Genomic DNA, 23954 nt, shown 5'->3' on the forward strand with positions numbered 1-23954 from the left:
TAACCAGGTAACCCTTTAACTTCAGAGGGGGATTCCCTAGCACATCTTGAAGAGCCAGGAAGTTACCTGCGGTCGATTCTTCAGAAAGCAGCAAGTCAACGAAGTAACACGATGACAGTGGCGCAATATTTCAGAACCAAATTCCAGGCTGTTCCAAGGATTGGGGAAACTCAAAATCGTATCAAGCTGCTCCCAGATGCCAAATCCATCTGCTAATTTACTCCCAGGAGGGTACAACACTTTTGATAGACAAAGCAGAAATCAAAAGGATGCTGCATCAAGGCATAATCGCACCCGTCAGATCCCACCAAATGGGCTGAAAGTCCTGAAACAAAATGTTAAATCCGACTCAGTTGACTGAACATAGTTAAAGAAAGCCGTTCAAACGAAAACCCACACCATTTTGCCAGAATGTTCCAGCAGTTCCCACCAGCCGGATCTTCCGGTCCTGTTGATGCAAACTCCGCCACAGGTTTCCCATGCAGTGAGTGGTTAAGGTCTGGAATGCATTACCTAAGAATATGGTGAAGACGGGTCCAATCGAGGCATTCAATAGGGAATTAGACTGTTATTGGAAAAGGAACAATGTGCAGGATTATGGAGAGAAGTTAGGAGAATGGTACCAAATACATTTCTCATTCAGTGAGCCGGTGTTGACGTGATGGACCCAATGGCCTCCTTCTATGCTGTAAAAAGATATGTAATTGTGATTGAGTTAAAATGTAATTGTGATTGAGTTAAAATTTCAATGAAAAGCGTGTTATCAGTTTTTACTTTGAAATACAATTGTAGACTAATTATAGATCATTGAGAAGTACATGGCTAATTTAATCTCTGGGTTTGGTATGTAACCTGAGATTAATGTCAACGTTTGTCACCTAAGAACCTAGAGTATATTACACATTGCATAAATTATGTTCCAGTTCTCAGTATTTCAATTTAATTAACAAAAGATATCAGTTGTAAGGATTAGTTCTGCCTTCAAGTAAAGCAACTGTATCACAAAATAATTGTGTTTATTCACCAACTTTTATTGTTATATTCAACAGTATACATGCCAAGTTTTCTGTTCCCATTTCTACAGAATGCATTCGGTACCAAGTCCATGCTACGTGAAAAGTATAGCAAAGGGATTTAAAGTGCAATATCTCATTTACTTTAATGGACCAAGTAATAGTTTGATAGACAAAATTAAATAAACTTCAAAGTTCGAAAAGCTGGATAGAAAAATGAAAGTTATAGATGGCTCAAATTCTGCAAATATTAGGTTTGTCCAGGTCAAGTCCAACATTTCACAGGTTTTCTTGCATCATCTCTATTCAATTTGGTTTGAACTTCCAAATTGCTCCGACTCATTAAACAGTTGGCTGGTTCTAACATCTCATGGACAGTACTTCTCAAAAGAAATTAATGATGATTTGCATGAAGCACATGATGATAATCCATTGTCTTAGCCCCACCACAGGAAGGTAAAAAACGGTACCACAATGCTTTAAGTAGTGTTGCGAAACCAGACCTCAAAGAATTATAAAAGTTGAAGCCTCTACTGATTTTATCTAGTTCATACAAATATATCACATTTAAGCATGAGGCTCTAGTCTCTGATTCTAAAATGTGAAGCTTCTCTTTAGTGTGACCATATAAACATATATTTGTACAGTGGTAAGAAAATACTGATATTGTGCCTATTCTTTACAAATCTGTTCATTAAAAAAAAAATCACGTAAAAAAATCATGAAGCCATAGCATATTATTCACAAACAACAAAACAGCTAAAACTCAGCGTGGACATTGTCATTAATGCTTTTCACCTACAGTTACTCAAAAGAGAAACAATTTGTTGCTATATATTCAGAGTATGGAATATAAGCTATTTGGAATGATAGTAACTGATCAAGATTTTTAAGTCAAGTTGCAGTGTTTAATACCATATAAATCTAAGAGGTAGTAAATGAGACACAGAAAAGATCAAGGCTCTAAAAATGCATTGTCACTGCAATTTTTTCCCCATTTTAGTAATTATAATATAATCCTATACAAGATGATAAAAATAACTTGATCATTTGGAATCACCTTTCAAAACATGCAATTAAACATTTCCTCCAGTTATTTTAGAAGTGAAGAGCTAACAGTCGACAAAGAATTCAGCAGGTCATATGACATGTAGTTCTGCTAGTAGCCAGCAGAGGGCATATTCAAAAGCAAAATGCACGTCTTCAGAGTTACTATAAACTATTTGATCTACGAGCCAGTTCTTCAAATGAATTGGCAAGCATTGTGCTCTGAACAGTACAAACTCTGATTTTGCACTGTATTTAGTTTGTAAAAAGGAGAACATGCTTCATTGAAAATATTTTACAGAGTAACAAAAGGAATGGTATTTAAGTTAGGATTCAGGAAGTCTGAAACCTGTCCAGTAACATTATTATGAATAGGTCAAAGCAAGTGCATTTCATATATTCTGCATCCAGTTATAATTTAAGTGATTTTGCACACTGACCACCATGTTTCTGATGCAAAATAAACATTTCCCCTTCACTAATGAGTAAAGCAAGTTTTTAAAAAAAACTCAACTGATCATGCAGGGTGATGAAAAAAGATGTACATTATTTTCATGTCGATTCAGCAGGCTTATTTACCGGAAATATAAACTACATCAGTTCAGCAAAATTGCAGTTTGTTTGTATTCCATGTTGTCATATTTCAGATAGTTACAAAGTATATAAACCCACCCTCCAAATTCAAAAATGCCTTTCTTCATTAAGGCATGAAATATTTCAGTAGCATTATATTTGGGACAATATAGGGCACAATTGACCCTACTTACTGGCAAGTTTACACAGCAAAGACTGACTTTTAAAGTTAGGTTTTAAAATAAATAGCATAGAATTGTGAAAGCCAAGAACGTGGGATGATTTTCAAAAGTATGTACTAAAAGCAGCATTAGAAAATTGCTACAAAATTGCCTCATCTTTACTTTAAACTAAATATCTATAACATATATAATGTATATTATATATATATGCTAATTTTATAAATGCCTATCTGTAGTTATTGATTTAAAATAAACTATTTCCTATTTTGCTCACTTCAACACTGCCCATGTTTTATCTTACTCAATTGCTGGTTCAGCCTAGAGTACCAGAGGCACCCTTAAAATCATCAAGATACATGATTCTTACCCATCAAAAAACAATGTTAAATCGGTCCAGATTCAAACTCAAGTCTCTTAAATGACATCCAATAATTTGTGATTAAGTTTTTATGACTAAGATCAAGCATAGGATCAAGTCAGAGATCAGGGCCGGAATTATTTGGCTGTTCGCTGGCGGCAGGATTCTTTGACCCTGCTGGCAGCGTATCTGCACCCGCAGGTTTCCTGGCAGCCTGGCGTGACTTCAATGGGAAGGTAGTGGTATTGTCACTGGACTAGCCAACCAGAGACCCAGGGTAATGCCCTCAACCCAGATTCAAATCCCGTCACTACAGATGGTGAAATGTGAAATCAATAGAAAATCTTGAATTGAGTCTAAAGATGACCATGAAACCATTGTCGTAGAAAACCCATCTGGTTCACTAATGTCCTTTAGGGAAGGAAATCTGCCGTCCTTACCTGGTCCGGCCTACGTGCGACTGGTCCAGACCCACAGCAATGTGGTTGACTCTGAACTGCCCCTTCAAGGGCAATTAGGGTTGGGCAATAAATGCTGTGACACCCACGTCCATGAAGGATTTTAAAAATTCCCATTGGCAGCAGCAGAAATGGGGAATCCCGCTGCCAGCGAACAGCACACTGCCTCCTGCCGCCAAGAAACACTCAGCTGGGAGGCTGGAGAATTAAGTCACAATTGTTCTTGACAACTTGGATCTACGATGTCCCTTCTGTGGGGACCATGAATTGGATTCAATTTAAACTGGTTTTTGAAACAAGGAGATGGATTAGGGGCCCGTAATGTACACTCTGTATTTGCGATGTGTTTTTTTTTTTAAATTTGTGATTGATGAGGCTACTGAGAAAACAAATGTAACTCTTTAATAGCTCAACTTCTAATTTAAAGCATTACTAAAGCAAGAATAATGGTTTCTTTACGATGGGTTTAAAGTATTACATTAATTTGAGGAAGTCAGCTACCTCAAGTATATATGCATCACTTTAATTAGATACTTAATATTTTCTGTTTAAATTGACCAATTTTTGCTATTTTAATACAAAACGTGGAATTCCAAACACAACTCAGAAGGAGACATTTCACCTCAGGAACACATTTGACAGATTGTGCTTGTCCCAGTAGCAAAAGGAACAATGAAGTTCTTTTATATGTTGGAATGGGTTAATGCGATTTTGAATTTATTGAGCAGAGTCAAGTGATTTAGCCATAAAACACAATGGTGTTTAAAAAGTGAGAAGCCTCTTAAAAAGTTTTATCTTAAAAAAATAAATTAGAGTACCCAATTATTTTTTTTCCCCCAATTAAGAGATTAACATGGTGTGGAGGTGAGGGGACAGCTGTGTGGCCGGAAGGCTGAGAGAAAGACCAACAGGGCGATTCGCCAGCGGTCAGGTTTGGATCCTTCTGACCTTCACTGACCCAGTGCCCCTTGCTACTGACTCTGGTTCAGCCATTTCGCCTCACCCCAGCAACACCCTCAGCATATCGCCATCGGATGCCAGGCCCGGCGACACTTCTGTGCAGGCCCCTGTGGGTGGCGGTAGTGAGGTGCACAACCTCAAACCAGAGGTTGCTTTGACCCAGCCACAAATTCGTAGAATTCATAGAATTTACAGTGCAGAAGGAGGCCATTCGGCCCATCAAATCTGCAGCGGCTCTTGGAAAGAGCACCCTACCCAAGGTCAACACCTCCACCCCATCCCTATAACCCAATAACTCCACCCAACACTAAGGGCAATTTTGGACACCAAGGGCAATTTATCATGGCCAATCCACCTAAACTGCACATCTTTGGACTGTGGGAGGAAACCGGAGCACCCGGAGGAAACCCACGCACACATGGAGGACAGAAGCATTGAGGGAGAAGGAGTCAGCCTGGAGGGGACCCCAGAGATACAAGTCTCCCCGGTGTGTGACCCTCTCTCCCACAAACTGCGTCACTCCAGGTTCTTTTCCATAGATGTCACATCCAGTCCCCGAAAGAAAAGAGGCGTGGGGAATAGTGAGGAAATCCCAGCATCTGCCGCTGTCCCCCGAGCAGGGTGCTTCGGGGGTGGGCGGGACCCTAGAGGGCCCGTTCCAACCAGTACATTTTAGCACCCCGGACTTGTTCAATTTCTCAGGGGAGGGGGTCAGCGATAACCCCCTGCTTCTTGGGTTCTTAGCGGGTTATAACTTAGAAGACCCTCTGACCCAACCACCGTCTTCGGGCACCTCTGCCACCATCCCGGACCAGTTTCCGGAATTATTTTCGGGGCATCTGCACTACCACCTCCCGCTGGCACAGGGCCCCAGGAGGAGCCTGTGGAGATCCCGCCTGTCGATGATCCCGGTGGCGGGATCAAGGCAGGCCCTGGGTTGGTTGGTGGGCCTGTGTCGCCCGCCGCACTAGTATGGTGAAGGATTCAGGCCCGGAGGGAGACTGTCCGAAGGCTGTCAGCCGCCCAGTGTCGGGAGTGGAGGGTGCTCATGAGGCTCTCTGCAGTGGGGTGCAAGACTCACTCGTGCCTGACACTGTCGCCCCTCACCCCCTCTGGGGGACTCCAGTAATCTGGCACATCATCATTGAAGGTTCTTTGTTTTTTCTGCCTCCGTAGATAATTCGTTCAGGCAGTGTCCTATCGGGCCTCCCTCCACCAACACCCCAGTTCCCTCCCTCCCCAGCAGCCCTCTTCCTTTCCCTTCTGTTGGTACAGAGGCGAGGGTATCTGGTCTCTCCAGCGCAAAGTTTAGTCCTTGTACCATTTGTTTTTTTGTAAAAATGTGTTGTGAACTGTTTTACTAATCAAGTATCCCCCCCCCCCTTCCCCGTACATTGGTACAGAGAGGAAGGTACCCTGTTTCTCCAACACAAAATTAGTGTTTGTACCGTTTGGCCTTGTATATATACTTTTTTACTGTTTTAATAAAAAGATGATGACTAATCCACCTAACCTGCACATCTTTGTGTTGTGGGGGTGAAACCCATGCAGACACGGGGATAATATGCAAACAGACAGTGACCCAGGGCCGGAAATGAACCCGGGTCCTCATTGCCGTAGACAGCAGTGCTAACCACTGCGCCACCGTGCCTCCCACAAAAAGGAGTTTAAAGTTTGGGACAAGGCTTATTTTTGAAATTAGTGTATAGGTATAAAAAGCTGCATTAAAGACAGTTTGAAATTATTTTGCCATTTTATCTGTCTCAATAAATTACAACAGTTACAAAAGGTTCTAGTTTCGGAAAATTACTGTGCAGGTGAACTAAGGTAAGATAAAACATTGAAAATATTCCACCTTATCCCTTCATAAGCAATGTTAAAAGATTAATTCCAATTATTTTGATGAGCCCAAAATTTATGAGCCATTTCTTGAGGCATATTGGTAAGTACTGCAGGTTATCAGTAGAAAATATTTTCAGTTTCACCAACAAACTGTCATACATGTTTTGGAGTAAAGGTTGCTGGGCAGGGTTCCCAGAAAATAGGCATGTTCACCTCAAAGTGGTGGCTCTTTTGCTTTAGCAGGAATACCTGTGCAAAACAAACTCAAAATTGTTCCTATGATCCAAGCAATCATCTTGAGAAAAGTTTATTTAAGCTATTTGCAAACATTAAGAGGCAATTTTGTGCACTGGCCAGCAATCGATGAAGACATTAGAATGCATCTCTACCTGCCAGCTCTGGGTTTCTTCAAAATAACAGCTTTGAACTGGAACCAGGAGTACAACAGCATTTGTCTCCCTTCATCATATACATTCCCCAAGCAAAAAGACAAGAGGCATTGTGCTTCTAGTGGTGCTCTAATCCCAGCAGCTGGGCGAGAATGGCCAACAGTATAGAATTAAATGTTCTTCCCATCCCTTTGTGGGAGCCCTGGTTCTTTAGGATGTGGGGGGGGGGCTCCTTCCAGATTTCACCCCTTCCCTCCCCAGCTATCCTAAAAAATTGAGGATGGGTGGGAAATGGCTCTTAAGTAGCCATTAATTGGCCACTAAGGGCCTCAATTGGGGCAAGGGCCAGTTTCCCATGTGAGGCCCTGCCTGTGAGGTCAGGGTGGGCTTCAGAACTCACCCTGGGGTGGTGGTGGTGGTGGGGGGGGGGGAAGAGTACAGCATTAAATTCTAGCCCTGGTGTTAGCTCAGCACGAATCCATAATGGATGGAATGGCTGAGATAAGCAAAAAGAATACTCTTGTGAATACACATCCACCACTCTTGGCAGAATGCAAAGCAAATGAACATGCGTTTTTCAAAACCCAGCTAATTGAACTAAAGCTCAATAGAATTCCTCTGTAGTTCCAGATGTACAATATTAAATAGGGAAATTTGTAGATCTTCAGTCACAATTCAATGTAGATTGATTGGACAAAGAGATTGCTCTTAACATTTCAAATGTTACAAAAAGGGACAAGTTCAAACCCTATCGAGTTCAGACCTTGAATCTAATAAAGTTCAACAAGGCCGGTCCTAGAAAAATGTTTGCCATAAATGTATAGGCGAATTGTGATTAGAATGCTCACCAAATGTTTAATTACAACTTTTATGTACAAAGGTTATTGCCAATTATCATATTCATATTATTAAAAGGATATGCTCAAATGTGTACACAGACTTTTCTTTTTTTTTTTTTAAATCAAATTGTATTCTAAGTGGAAGGAAGGATCTGTACAAGGCCAATGTATCGTTGCCAAGCAGCTTGAATCCTTGGCTGTACTTCCAAATCAATTAGCACCTTTATCATGGGCTCAAGCCGATTCAGGCTTCCATGAAAATATGCAGAATGTCCAGCAACTTCTCTTGCCACAAGCCTGCTCAGTTTGCTGCCATCCTGACCCCAATTTATAGCGCATAAATGCAGGCCACAAAGTGGTAGACTTGATAAATATATGTTGCCAGCATTCAGATCCAAGTGCCCAAGGCATCCACAGGTTTGAGGTATTAAATAACATTTGTAGAGTTACTTAACCATAAACCTAACTGAAGGATTTCCTAAAACATTACCTCGGAGAATTGAAATACTAAGGAGAATTAAAGTGAATCCTGGTGAGCTGTGGCATACCTTGTGAGTTGGTCCCAGGAAAAATAAATGAACCTCCAAGATTCTTGTAATGTACAAGGGAACTCTTGGGAGAAGTAACAAGTAGAACGGAGTTTATAGCATAACTCTTTATAAATGGTATTGTTAAGTTGGTGGTGCTTGCTCGGTTTCATTATTTTGTATACAATAAAGTTTGTCTTTGTTTAAAAATATGAAATCTTTTGGTGCAATTCTGTCAGTTAATTACTAGTTGTTTGGATTTCTTTTTAAACAGTAATGATCTATAACAGGATCAGAACACGGGAAGAATCAAAATTACAACCAATTTACCTAGAAACCCATTATTAGATCAGCAAATGACTTGTCCCCCACATTAGATCTCCCTCCTGTAATGACCCTAAAGCATTTCCTGTTTCATTGTGAACTGGCTTTTATTGAATAATAAACCTCCCATGTTTGCCATATACAGAATAAAATGGCACTGCAGATTTGATATTAATGTTAAATCTATTTGAAATTTTAGAAGCTAACTCAGGAGGATAAAAATGTAACTTCAGAATAATTGTACACCTGTCATACTTCATAAAACACAAATATACGTATGAGAAAACATTTTTAAAAATCTTCCCTCAAGCATAACCAACAAAATAAGGAAAGTGGATTAGAAAATTGGGGTAATAAGAATCATTACTTTTTCATGTTTGGAACCATGCTATTCCAGTGTACTCAGGACATCAAAAGGAAATACTGGAAACTGCAATACCATGTTTCCAAACAATTGATTTGAGTGCCTGGTCAGTTTGGGTTTAAGCAAAGCTTAATTTCTGTTAGAATTTCATCTACCCAACTCTGAAGGTTCTTAACCGACATTTATAGCACAGAAGGAGGTTGTATGTCTGTGTCAGATCTTTGCTGCTGCAGCTGGTAGGAATGCTGACAATTTAGTCTATTTGATTTAGTTTTTATAAAGTCTGCACATCACAAGGAGTTTATTCCTCATTTTTGGGTACCCACGCTGTTAATGATTTTTCTGGCTCAATTCCATGTTCACATTATTAGCAGCTCAGAGAGCATTCTCATTGTTAAAAAACACAGCCAGCACAGAATACTCTCTGGTAATGAATATCAAAATAGTTCTTTGCAAACGTATAAGAAGTCAGTTTTAGTGAGCTAATGTAGCCTATAGGTATTGTTCATACTTTATTTTAGTTGGTCTGTTTTGAGCCATAATTATAACATTTACTATTCCTTTAAAATTGAGCAGTATACTTGATCGAACCTATTAGAAAAAAACAAAAACCAGAGGACAGGACTTTGTGCATCAGCCTCTGCAACATGCAATTTTAGAAGGAATTAAATAATTAGAAAATCACAGGAATAAGTTGAAATCTACAATTATTCCTAATTCCCATCTTGTTGTGCAGTTACTGTAGGTTAAACATACTAGGTATCGAAAGTGTCTAATAATACCTCACCAATTACATGCACCAAAATCTAAAATGGTAGGAGGTGTGGAGGGGAGAAACAACGATGCTGAAGGGGTTAAGACTATGGTTATTTTAAAGCTTTATTTGGCTTTCAAGTATATTACTCAGGGTCTGAAAATTAAAACGATCAGTTCTAGGAATTGTACCATAAACAGTTAGACCGTGTGTGTTTCGACAATGAATAAATGATTAGATCACCACTCAGATAGGGCAATGTTCATCACCACTCTTTTTCTTAGTTATATATTTTTGGGAGGGAGAGCTTTTATGTTTCCCCTTTCTAAAAGTTGTGTTTCTCCGAAAATATTTAAAAACACATGTACACAAATGGAAAGGAACAGGCCCCAGCAGTGAAAATTTCACTACTCCCATCAATTTCAAATTTTGTACTCTTAAGATATTATGCTGCTTATTTCATGCATGCAGCAGTTTGAAAATTATAATGAAAAGTTACTTTATAGCATAAAATCATATAGCATAAAACCATAACAGGTTGCCCTAAAAACAAGTATCATTGTCACCCTTGGTGCAGGTTAAAAAAACCTATAGTGTAATAACAGTGCCATCTTCCTCCATGCTTCGCCTAATCACATCCTCCTTTTCCACAGGATCCATTTTTGTGTCAGCAGCTAATGTGTGCATACTTCCTTCGCTGCTGGCAACAGAACCATTTGGTGTTAACCCATGATCATTGTCACTTTTTGTTAAGGATACTATGCTAGCACTGGCTGATGGTGCCACTGGAATGTGCTGTGGCTCATCACTGCCCTCGATGACCATGTCTGTTTCTTCATCACTGTCCACTTCTTCTGAATGGAAATTCTGCATAACATGTGGAGATGCCATAAAAGTGGCATGGCTGGTACTACTGTCAGTGGACTGGCCTGAACTACCAGAAGTCCGACTGATCCTCACATTATTTCTTTGATTCGCTGGTTTCACAGTTATGATAAGATTATGGCTATTTGCAATCATCATATCAGTCACCTGATCAAGGCTTTTACCAGATACTTCAATGCCATTCACCTCAAGAACTTCATCATTCACAGCCAACAGACCAGTGCTTTCAGCCAATCCCCCCTGTACCAATCTAGAGATGAAAATTCCAGGGACCTTTTCAAGCCCGTGGGGAGTTACTCGGACACTTGAGCCATCACGTATGTAGAATCCTAGTGGTTTATCAGACCCATGTTTATATAGCCGCACTCTTCGATGGGTTTCTGGAAGAACATCCACATCAATGATCGAAGACACTGGGCGGAAATCACGCGGCAAGCTGATGGCAATTGGAGGTTTCTTTCGGTTGTCAGGGCGCAGCACATTTGACAAGACGTTCTTTTTCCGGGTTAAAGTGTCTGTGCCAAAAGCACTATAATCAGCATCCTCTGCAAAAACAACATTAATAATGAGTACTGTAATGCTTCACAATTAATTTCATGTAAAATGTGTAAATCATCTGTGACAACTTCAAGTAAAACAGTGTCTAAGGAAAACATTTCACATTAAAATTGAAGGTTAATCATAATCCTATGACCAACTTTCAGTCTCTCCCTTTACATGAGGAAACCTGTTTAACCAGATTGTGTTGCCAACATTCTGGAACTACAATCCTTTGGCTGATTTTTTTTAAAAACCCCAAATATTTCCTGGTATACAGGGTTTTTTTCTTTGACAACAATTTCCTGCAAATGCAAACTCCTCTTTACTATTTCTGTTAAGAATATTTTTAGTAATTCCAAGAATGCTGCTACCTCCTTCGTTTTCTGATCAAGTGCTTGCTACAGAAAGTGCAAATTGATAGTGTATTGACAGTATTGCTTTAAGACATTTACAGTGCAAATAAATCACTGCTGTACTCAGAAGCTGCTAAAGAGGAAAGACTAATCAGTTTAAAAGTTGTAACATTTATATTATGATTAAGTCTATATATTACCTTAAAAGAGATTATAGAATGCCTGGAGAGAGTTTAAAAGATGCACCACATTGAAGTGTAAGCCAATAGTTTCACATGTGGTGATTATCCAATCCCAGACTTCAGAAAGTTCAGAAATCAAATCCTGCATCCCAATTGGAGACCAGAACATAATTGCAGGGCATCCACTAATGGCATATTGCTATCCGCTATTAGGTTTGCAAGAGCATGTTGAAATGAAAATGTCTTGTCACAAGTAGGCTTCAAATGAAGTTACTGTGGAAAGCCTCTAGTTGCCACATTCCGGCGCCTGTTCGGGGAGGTTGGTATGGGAATTGAACCGTGCCGCTGACCTGCCTTGGTCTGCTTTCAAAGCCAGCGATTTAGCCCTGTGCTAAACCAGCCCCTGATTTCTTTATTTCCTGCACCACTACTGTACTATCATAGATCACTTAAACTTCACAGCGCAACTGAGACAATTCAATATGGTGCACTGCCAACCTGTCAATTATCTGTGTTTCCTGTATGCTCAACAGGAACTGCTCAAACTCTACAGGAAACGTTGAAGGAGCTAGGGCTTTTTCCTCTAGAACGGATAAGGCCGTGATCTTTAAAATGTTTAAGGGATCTGATCGATGAGATGCAGTTCCATTTGTGGAAGAGTCTACGAAGACCTGTTTTAAATAACACAGGTCATTAATAAAGCCAACAAGGAATTCAGGCAAATTTACCCAGAGAATTTGAAACTTGGCACCACATGGAGTAGTTGGATCAAATAGCATTGATGTATTAACAAGAGGAAGGTATGAAAGAGTATGCTGATAGGGTCAGATGAGTAGGGTGGGAGAATGCTTATGTGGAGGGGCATAAATTGGCTCAGCCAGATGGTCAGTTTCTCTTCTGTAAATTTCTATCCATTACCATTCTAATTTGTATGCAATAACTTTTAGCGTAGTTGGTTTGTATGCAATAAGTCAGGAGTTTGCTTACAATGAAGAAAATAATAAATCAACTGGTTTTCAGTGTAGCTGCTCATGAGCTAGTTCAAGCATAAATATAATCACATTCTTTGGAACTTTTTAAAATGTTACCATTTCTTTAATCACTACCAACATTTTTTAAAAACTAGCCAAATCACATGTTTCTGTACCACATGTTTAACAAAAACAGGTCTCAAATTTAAACAAAGGGCAAGGGAAAGAAAAAGCTTGCCTTGAGAGAAAAATTTCGAATGAGCCAGAGAAAAAGAAAATCAAACTAAGGAAATAAATTTTAAAAAGGACGACGAACATAAACTCCAACTTTAAAAAAAAAAAAAAAATGTAGATTCTGCTTTCACTATACTGGTTAGGAGTACTTGCCTCCCATCACGCCAGCGTGTATGGCTAAGACCACCGTGCCAAGGAATAACCGCAGAGGCCTGGACAGCAGGACTGGAAGCATCATGCTACCATTAAAAACCACTTCACCATAGATCCCACAGCCTGCACAATCAGCTTCAACCTGCCATGTCAACATTGGGCACTCAAACATTTTCTGCACTGGCCAAGGCCTTTGTGCAGCAAATCAGCACAAGTGGGGCCTTGCAGTGAACCTAGGCTGCAACCTAGGCCCACCCCAATCAATGACTCATATCACTGAAGACTGCTCCTTGACAAAATTCAGCAGAGGACTCAAAAGAGACTCTATTTTGCTACTGCGGAAGCCATGTCTGGCTTGGTGATTATTGCACACGCCAAAAAAAAAAAAAAAAAAAAAAAAAAAAACTTGCTGCAAATCTCACTTTTGGGCAGAAATGCTTTCAGGACAGAGATTACAACATTAAAATTTCTTTTACTGGATCATTCCCAAAACACAAATGTATAAAACCACTCCTGTAGTCTATCAACAATTGTCTCATCACAGCTTTCAGATCCACTTACACTCGTACTCATGTTTCATTAAGCTTTTGTTTAAAATAATGTGCACTATAAAATGGCGATATGTCAGCTGACATAGTTAATGGTGAATGGTGATCTCTCCTAAGGTACTGTCCCCCTCTTGGCTTCAAATCTTCTATCACCCTCATTTAAAAAAAACCTTTATCTGCCCATCCTTACAAACTATACCCCATCTCGAAATGCTTTTCCTCTCCAAATTCCTTGAATGTCTGAAAGCAATCATGCGTCTCCGAAGAGAGTGTGGAACCGTCGCAGGTTACAAACTCATCCTGGGCAAAAGTGAGGCACATTCCCAGTGAACCCAAACGGGGGAGGGACAGAGCTGGAGGGACTCCCATTCAAAATAGCCCCAAACAGATTCAAATACCTGGGGATCCAAATAGCCAGAGACTGGACATAGATCCACAAGGGGAACCTGACCAGCCTGGTGGAGGAAGTCAAAAAGGACCTACAGAGGTGGGAGGCACTCCCACTCTCCCATGCAGGGGGGGGCAGGGGGTGCAGACAATCACAATGAACATGCTCTGTCAAGGTTCCTCTTCCCGTTTAGATCCATAATGATTTTCATCCCCAAGGCCTTCTTCCAGAACCTAAATAGCTTAATTATGATGTGTGTGTGTGTGTGGTGTATGGAGCCCCCAAATCAACACTGCAGGAGGAGGAAAATTAAGGGAGGCCTGGCACTGCCAAACCTACAATATTACCACTGGCCGGCAACAGCAGAAAGAGTGAGGGGATGGGTGCATGAACCCAGAGGAGTGGGTACAGATGGAGGAGGCCTCCTGCAAGGGAACGACCCTCCGGGCCCTGGCCACGGCAGCACTCGCATCCCGCTCGGCAAAATACATAGCGAGCCCAGTGGTGATGACCAAGCTGAAAATGTGGGGCCAGCTAAGACAGCAATTTGGGCTGACCGGAGTGTCCCTCTTGGCCCCCATCTGCGGTAACCACAGATTCCCACCAGCCATGCTAGACGCAACATTTTAAAAATGGAGACAGGATAGGGGAACGCTGACAGTTAGGGACTTCTACATAGGGCACAGACTACCGATGCAGAACGAACTGACGGAGGAATGGGAATTGCCGACAGGACAGGAAATGAGACACTTGCAAATAAAACACTTCCTTCGTAAAGAGACAGCAGGATACCCCAGGGCCCCGGAGACCACACTGTTAGAGGACCTGATGACCACGGACAGTGAGGAGGGGAGACTCTGTGGGAAAATATACGGACAGCTACTGGACAGAGCTTGAACACCACTGGAGGAGACCAGACGGAAATGGGAGGACGAACTGGGGACAGAAGTAGGGTGGGGACTCTGGAACGAAGCACTGTAAAGGGCCAACTCTACCTCCTCCTGTGCAAGCCTCAGCCTCATGCAGTTCAAAGTGGTGCACAGAGCACACCTGACCAGAACCTGAATGAGAAAGTTCTTCCCGAGGTGGAGGTTAAATGTGAACGGTTCCAGAGGGGCCTGGCCATACCACACCCACAAGTTCTGGGCAGGCCCTAAACTTGCTGAGTTCTGGACAGTCTTCTCCGAGGCAATGTCCAAGGTTGTGGGGGTGAGGGTGAAACCATGCCCAAATGTGGCAATCTTCAGGTTATCAGAGTAGCCAGAGCTACACGTGGGGAAGAGGGCCGACGCCCTAGCTATCGCTTCCCTAATCGCATGCCGGAGAATCCTGCTTGGCTGGCGATCAGCAGCACCACCCAGAGCTGCAGGCTGGCTAGCTGACTTTCAGAATTTCGCCACCTTGAGTAGATAAAATACGCCATCCGAGGGTCAGAGGAAGGCTTCCTTACTGCATGGGGGCAATTTATCGGTTTGTTCTAAAACCTGTTTGAGGCCAACAACAGCCAGTAGAGGCGGAACTGGAAAGATTAGAGAGGAGAAAGAACAAACGACTAAGAGGAACGCCAGGGAAACACAACCCAGGGGGAAGGAGGCAGAGAGTCTGAGATGGACAAAGAGGGGCAACACAGGGGGTGGGGAACCAACCCCCCTCTTTCATCCACAAAAAAAAAGCCGACAAAGGGAAGAGAAAGGGGGGTGGACTGGGAGGGGTTAGGGAAAGGGGCCTGGGGGGGGGGGGGCAGGACACACCGAACTAGACGGCAGTAATATGTAACTAAAATAATGTAAGACAAAAGTCTTTTTTCGTAACACTGTACAATAAATAAACACGAAGGTCAATGTACATGATGTCAAAAATGGCAATAAAAAAGATATATAAAAAATCCTTGAATGTGCTGCTACCTCTCAAACCAATGTCTAACTTACCACGTTTGAATCCCTCGAAGTCACTCACCACACTGACTTTGAAATATATCGCCGTTCCTTCGCTGTCCCTGGGGCAAAATCCTGGAACTCCTTCCCTAACAGTGGGTGTATATACATAAAGGTCTGCTGCGGTTCAAGGAGGCAACTCACCACCACTTTCTGAAGGGCAACTAGGGATTGGCAATAAATGCTGGTCTAACCAGCGAAGCCCACATCCCGTAAATGTATTTTTTTTAAAAATCAGGTTTCTGACCTTGCCATAGTACCAAAATAGCTCTAAAGTATCAAATGACATCCTAAGTGACTGTGGCAAAGGCAATATATTCCCCTCCTTGTCCTTCTCAACCTGTCTGACAACACTTTCATTCTCCGACATCTTGGCACCATGGTCCAAGCTGGGTGACAATGTACACACCTGGTTCTATTCCATACCTGCCAATTGCTTGTTTATCTGCTCCTGCGATGTTAACCTCTGGTATCCTTGCCATGACCCCCCCCCTCCTCCTATTTCTCATCTCAACCTCTTTGTGACATGACATCACCCAAAATAACTTTTCGCACACATTATTGACAACACCCTGCTCTATTTCACCACCGCCTCTCACCTACCCACCATTTGAATTGCTAGGCTGCTTGTCCAACATCCAGTAATTCAATCAGAAATCCAACTAAATATTGGGAAGACCAAAGCCATCGTCTTTGGAGCCTGTTAAACTGACTAACCACTGACTCCATCGCTTTCGAGCCAGCCGGTTCACAATCTTGGGTGTCATTTACGGTCTCTAGAGGGATTTTTGACTACATACCCACACAATCACCCAAGAACACCTGGGTGAGTATTTGGCACCAGGTTGTAGCTAGGTAACAGAGAAAAGGCAAAGAGGGGAATTGGAAAGGCCGTTAATTGACGGAGACATAGGAGATCAAAGGGCAAGGGCGGGGTGGGGAGGGTAAAGAAATACGATTCAGCAGTCAAGAAAGTGGGCAGATGTACACTGGGTTGGAAGAGTCTGAAATGTTTTAAATCTCACCCTCTCAAACAGATGCATTTTAGGCGGTTAAAATTCCCCCCTTGGACTCGGAAACAAGTGCAAATTTTTAATTTTTTTTTTTTTTTTTAAATGAAAACAAAAATCAACCTCGCTGAAAAAAAACCTGGCTAATTTCCATTGAATTGTAAGTCACATTTAAATGAATCATAAAGAGCAAATGTGTTCCTGGATTTATATACAGAAAAAGGAGGAACTGGTGATTAATCTGGGCAAGACGTACAACACAATGGAAGAAATGTGGTTAGATTTGTGCTCCCCCCACCCCCCAGGTACAGCATAAATTAACTAGGATGAAACCAGAAATGAAAGATAATGATAGATTAGAAAAATTGGAACTTCATCACCAGAATAGTGGCTGAAGGAAATATTCAAAATATTGATATTTGAGAATCTAAGCAGTGATAGATTATTTCAATGCAGTGTTAATGTAAGCCTACTTGTGACAATAAATATTATAATTATTTTTATGCAAAGAGCTATTAGAATATGCAATACATTTTACATCAATTGAGTTTATTCAAATTTTGGAGAAATATAATTTTTTTTAAATGATAGAGGTACGATTGGAGTAGAAAACTGAAATACTCGATCAGTGGACCAATTTGTCTCCTCTTGAGCTCAAATTTTTCTGGCTATGTAAATACACAGCAAAAATAGTTGACAGATGCAACAATGCTTCAGTCATTTCACCTGGCATGGTACTAAACCGATCGGGGTAGGCATGCTCCCAGAAGGTAGCAGCAGCACAATTAACAAAGTCAAAAAAACATACATGTGCAAAATAAGATTTGGCCTCCTACAGTCCAGTAGTCACTTACATGAAGTAGCAGTGGATATATGAAACCATTCGCTTTATACAATTCACATGAGTATATGGTAAAACAGAAATAGATGAAGCTGGCTATTACATTGTACAGCCTACTGCTTTAATCAACATTATCGCTTCCTTTTGTTGAATAGTGCCCATCTTTGAGGAAACAAGTGAAAGAACTTGTGTCAACTTTTTGACTTAATTTTTTAAAAATATGTTCTTGGAAGAAGTTCACAAAACTTCATTTATTACCCATTTTGTCCCGATGTGGTGATGGTGAACGACATCTTTTATGATGGGCTCACAATTGTATCAGGTAGGGAATCCCAGGAAGTTGACCTAGTCATGGCGAAGGAATGGTAATACAATAGTAATCTTTATTAGTGTCACATGTAGACTTACATTAACACCGCAAAGACGTTACTGTGAAAATTCCCTAGTTGCCACACTACGGCGCCTGTTCGGGTACACGGTGGGAGAATTCAGAATGTCCAATTCACCTAACTAGCACGTCTTTCGGGACTTGAGAGGAAACCGGAGAACCCAGAGGAAACCCACGCAGACACGGGAGAACAAGCAGACCCCGCACAGACAGTGACCCAAGCAGGGAACCAAACCCGGGTCCCTGGCGCTGTGAAGCAACAGTGCTAACCACTTTAATACCGTGCCACCCTATACAGATGGTAAAGGTGTACACTTGGGTCATGGCATGTCACTGACATTGGTGTTTGTTCTGCTCAGTCAAGAGAGATGGCAGAACAAAGACTGCCAAAATAAGGGTGGCAAGTTGCCGCAGTTCATCCTTCAGATAGTATGTAATGGAGTCAATGTGTATGGTTGAATGCGTCGGAATTTAAATCCAGGTATTTTTTTCCTCAAATTTACATCAGGGGAACCTTTACAAGTTAGAACTAACCTATAGTGTAGTATGACTGGAAAACATTATTTATTTATTTATTTTAAAAAAATGTATTTTATTGCAAACTTATTCAAAAAACAGAAGTAATCCGGGGAACACTCTCCCCAACTCAGTTTTACAATTTGTAGTTTTTTCCCTGTTTCACCTCCTGCATCCCCGCGCAAACAACTCCTCAAATATGGCCATGCACAATCCCCACTGTGCCTCAAAACCCTCCGCTGAACCCCTCAAATCAAACTTAACCGGTGGAAGCCGTATAGATCTCCTAGCCAGGCCGCCTCCTCTGGCAGCGTAGTTGACCGCCATTCCAGCAAAATTCTTCACTAGGCAATCAGAGAGCGAAGGCCGCAAAGTCGGCCCTCCTCCCCTCCAGCTTTTCGGATATCCCAAAAAGTGCCCCCGTCGGGCCTGGCCTGACCTCCACCCCCACAATCTTTGCTCATGCCTCTAACACTCCCACTCGGTATCTCTTTAACTTCTCACAGCCCTAGACATATGCGCATGGTTAGCTGGCCCGCGCCCACACTTTTCAAACTCGTCTGCCATCCCCTGGAAGAATGCACACATCCTTGCCATGTGCACCTTGTACACCACCTTAAACTGTATCAAACCGAGGTTGAATTCACCCTACGTATCCCCCAACCTGTCTCCCCCTCCTCACCGCCCCCCCCCATTTATTTTTGATCATCACCACTTGCATACCCCTCTGTTCTCCTTGCCACCTATATAGGTCCCCATTCCTACTCTCCCCCTACCACGCCCGGAAGCAGCAACCGTTTCAAAAGGACGTATTTTGGCTGCGTGGGAAACCCTTTCCACACCTTCCGTGCAAAGACCTAAATTCACTTACCTTTGGGAGCTCTACCCTCTCCCCCAGCTCCTCCCAACTTGCAAATCTCTGCCAGATACAAGTCCCTCGCCCTCATCAGCCCACCTCTCTCCACCTCCTGTACATACCATCCGTCTCCCCCAACTTAAACAGTGTTAACACTGTCATCCCATCCAACCTAAAGTGTCTCCTCAGCTGATTCTACACCTTTATTGTGGGCTGCACAACTGGGTTCTCAGTATATTTCCTCGGTGCCAGCGGTAGCGCCGCCATCAACATGGCCTCCCTACAGGACTCTTCCTCCATATTAACCCATTCTAACCCCTTGTCTTCCCACCACCGCCTGACTTTCTCCACTATCGCTGCCCATTGGTAATGTGACTAGGAGTTTTTCGCAGTAGCTTCATTGCAATGTTAATGTAAGCCTACTTGTGACAATAAAGATTTATTTTTTATTTTTTATAAAAGGTGCAGTGTATCCAACCTCCTAAAGTCCTCCTTTATCTCCTCTACCAACTTTGTTAAGTTCCACTCACGCACTCCACCATCAGCTGGATCCCAGATACCTGAACCTATCCTTGGCTACCACAAATAGCAGTCCCATTAGCTCCCCACCCCAACTCATTCACTGGGAACATCTCACTTCTCCCCACATTCAATTTATGACCTCCAAAAAACCCAAACCTCTCTAGTAGGCTCAATCTTCCCCATGCTCTTCAGTGGGTCCAACACATATAAGTGATCCACGTACAGCGGCATTCAGCGCTCCCTACTCCCCCACCACGCTGTTGACCCCTAAGAACCATCAGCAAAGGCTCTATCGCTGGTTCAAACAGCAGCGCTGACAATGGACACACCTGCCTTGTTCCCCTATGCAACCCGAAAACTCTGTGAGCTCATCTCATTGATCCGTACACTCATCATCGGGACCACGTACAGCAGATGTACCCATGCCACAAACTTCGGCCCAAACCCAAATCTTCCCAGAACAGGTACCACCACTCCACCCGATCAAATACCTTCTCCGCTTCTACATCATTGCCTCCAGAGCCTGCCCTCTCGACGGGGGCCATGGTCACATTCAACAGTCGCCTTATATCACTCGCGAGTTGCCTGCTCTTCAAGAAGCCTACTTGATCCTCGGCAACCAACCCCTAAAACGCATCCTTCCATTCTCCCCGCCACTAACGTAACCAGCACTTTCACGTCCGTATTTAACAGCGACATGGGCCTGTTTCCACCCACATTCTAATGGGTCCTTCCCTTTCTTTGGTATTAGCGTAATCATTGCTTGTGCCATTCTCTCCGGCAGCTCTCCCCTTCTCTAGTACCTCGCTAAATGCCCCCAGTAGGTATTGTGCCAGTTTTGCCGCAAACAGTGTAAAATTCCGCCAGGTATCCATCCGACCCCGGGGCCTTCCCCCCCTATGTCTTCCCTCTTATGCTTTCCATTACCTCCCTCAGCCCTAGAGGCTCTTCTAGCGCCTGCTTCCTCTCTTCATCCAGCCGTGGAAATTCCAGCCCATCCAAGAACCACCCCATATCCCCATCCTCACCCCCTGGATGCGCCCTGTACAATTCCTCAATATTCCCTGAACGCCTCTTAACTTCCTTGGCTCCTACACCACCTCCCTCTTCCTTGTCCGTACCCTCGATTTCCCCAGACGTGGGCTGCCTCCATAGCTGATGGGCTAACATGTGGCTTGCCTTATCGCATGTGCATGCAGCGCCCCCACACACCCCTCCGTAGCTGCCCAAATGCCCTTCCCATCGAACTGTCCCTGTAACCTCTTTCTCTTCGCCAATCCCTCCACGGTGGGGGGCCCTCGAATACTCCCTATCCACCTCAACTATCCCACCCAATAATCGTTCGTGCTCCTCTCTTCTTTACCTATCTCCCTGCCCCTTGAATGAGATGATCCCCTCCTCACCCCCAAATCGCCGCCTTCAATGCTTCCCAGAATGTGGCCACCGACACCTCCCCATTTTTGGTTCAACTCCACGTAGTCCTGACTGACTGCATAACCCCCAGTCTGCTAACAGCCCCAAGTCTAACCTCCATCCCGCCCTCAGCTTCCACCCCAAACCTCTAGCCAATTTGGTCAGAGATTACTATCCCCACATACTCTGCCCCCAACAACACCTCCCGGCTCACCACACAAAAAAGAAAAGAAAAGTAACCCCCCCTCTCCCAGGTCCACCATTCCCAGCCCATTTGCCATCTGCAGCCTTCCCATTCCACCCTCCGCTCCAGCACACAATGAAAGTGCCCTCCCATAATCATCTGGTGCGTGGCCAAGTCCGGAATTGCTCCCAACAGCCTCCGCACAAAACCCACATCACCCTAATTCAGTCCGGATACATTCACAAGCACAACCAGTGTCCCTCCAATACCCCACTCACCATCACATACCTCCCACCCGGGACCCTCACTTCCTTCGCACTCACAAACCCCATCCTTTTACTCAGCAAAATGGCCATCTATTCCCCCCCCCCTCTCTCCTGTGACTTTGAGTCAAACCCAGAGAGAAACACCTGACCCACATACCTTTGAGACTAACCTGATCCCTCACCTGGAGGTGCATCTCCTACAGAAAGACCACCCCGCCTTCAAACTCCTTGGTGTGCAAAGCGCCGAGATCTCGTCACCGGCCTGTTTAGCCCCCACACGTTCCATGTTATGAGTCTTCTGATAACATGCAGCCTGTGCCTGCACTCCCCTCCACTGTCTGCCATCCTCTCCTACCAATTCTGTCCCCTTTAACTGTACCCTATACTGGCCCCCGTCTCCACCCATGACCACACCTCTCCTCCAACACTGCCCTGTGCCCCCCCCCCCCCCCCCCCCCCCGGGGCATCTCTCCCCCTCACTTCCATTCACTGGCATTACCTGCCAGTATTACAGCTCCTGCCCAGAGGCTCCTCCTATCTAACACTCTCTTTCTCCCCCCCCGCCCCCAGATCTGTGCAAACTGCTCCCTGTGGACCTCGCCCCTTCCCACCCAAACAAAAACATCCAAAACCACAGGTCACCCCCTCCAAAACAGACGGGAAGGGAGGAGAGGGAGCAGTTGTCCCCTTACAAAATTACCCCTCATCAAATAGTCATTCCAACGAAATCCAGTCACCCGAGGAAAACCTAGCCCCCCATATACACAACCCGCATTCTCCGAACTCCACTGTGCTAACTCCTCCGTCTCCCAAAGTTCAGTTCTCCCCCAGTTTATGCTCTTTAATAAAGACATTGGCCTCCTCTGGGGTCCCGACCTTCGAAAGTCAGCCACAGTTTTGCTGGGTACAGCACTCCAAACCTGATCTGCCACCCATAGAGGGCCGCCTTGGCCATGTTGAACCCAGCATGTCTTTTTGCCAGCTCCGCTCCAATGTCCGAGTATATTCGGACCTTGTTCCGCTCCCACCGCAGGATCGTTTCCCTCTCCACAAACTTGTGGAGCCTTACAATCACCGCCCGTGGCAGCTCCCCCGCTCTTGGCTTCTGCCTTAGGACCTTTGCGCTCTATCCAACTCTGGAGACTCGTCCAAGACCCTTCCCCACCACCAGCCCTGCCAGCATCCTTGGGACGTATCTCATAGCACTCGTGCCTTCAATTCCTTCAGGCAGGCCGCCGATATGCAGGTTCTGCCTTCTAGACATGTTCTCCTGTTCTTGTAACGGTCCCCCAGGAGCCCTCTGCCTCGAATGCCACAACCCAATCACTGTGGTCAGACATCACCCTCTCCATCTCCCAGATCTGCGACCCGTGTGCTTCCAAACACTTCTCGACCCTCTCAGGGATACAACCGCTCCTCCAACGGCCTTCAATCGGTCTTCCTGCATTTCCTTTCTTTGTTGGCAAAACTCCTCTCTAATAAACACCATCAACTGAGCTATGCCTAAGTACTCTGGGCTAAATGAGGAAATTTCTCAAATGACCTCACAAATCCCTATTGGAAATACAAGTGGGGGCATTAGGTGAGGTTGTTAGGTTGGGTTCAGATACCTATGTAGAAGAACAGCTTGGTAATTATGGTCAAGCCTCATTCATGAAATTCATCATTGCCCTTCCAGGTGCAATGGACCTTCCCCCTCCACCATCTTTCCAATTGCTACTGCACCACAGGTCTCATCCAGTTCCTTGGCCAGGTCTTTCACCTTCTTCTGCCAGGTCTAATAACCAGCAGACCTGCCACTCCCGGGGGGGGGGGGGGGGGGGGGGGGGGGGGGGGGGAAGAGGAGAAAGAGGAGGACGACTTCCCCTCCACACCTTCAACTACACTTTCCTGTCAAAATCCTCCCATTTTCAGGTAAAAAGAGCTCAGATCTACATCTTCGAGTCAGAGCTGCCCTGTGTGCAACCACTCACTACATGGCCGCCACCCAAGTCCACAGGAAAACATTTAACCTTTTGTTGGTAATGGGATATTGAGCAGTAATTACAGTTCAATAGTCCATACATCCTAAGGTGTGAGCCAAGCTTTATTGCTATATAACAATGGAGAAATTTCATATGATTCAAGAGCAAAGTTCTGA

General features: G+C 43.7%; 1 protein-coding gene across 1 annotated transcript in view; it reads right to left on the reverse strand.

Annotated features, from left to right (window-relative positions):
• Positions 1-1010: 1010 nt before the first annotated feature.
• Positions 1011-23954, reverse strand: part of LOC140428354 (partitioning defective 6 homolog beta-like) — a 98378-nt gene continuing 75434 nt past the window's right edge. The window contains exon 3 of the mRNA XM_072514734.1: positions 1011-11060. Coding sequence (XP_072370835.1) covers positions 10219-11060 — 842 coding nt within the window. The 3' untranslated portion in view covers positions 1011-10218. The remainder of the gene's footprint in view (positions 11061-23954) is intronic.

Source organism: Scyliorhinus torazame, chromosome 8 (genome assembly GCF_047496885.1).
Source record: "Scyliorhinus torazame isolate Kashiwa2021f chromosome 8, sScyTor2.1, whole genome shotgun sequence".
NCBI lineage: Eukaryota > Metazoa > Chordata > Chondrichthyes > Carcharhiniformes > Scyliorhinidae > Scyliorhinus > Scyliorhinus torazame.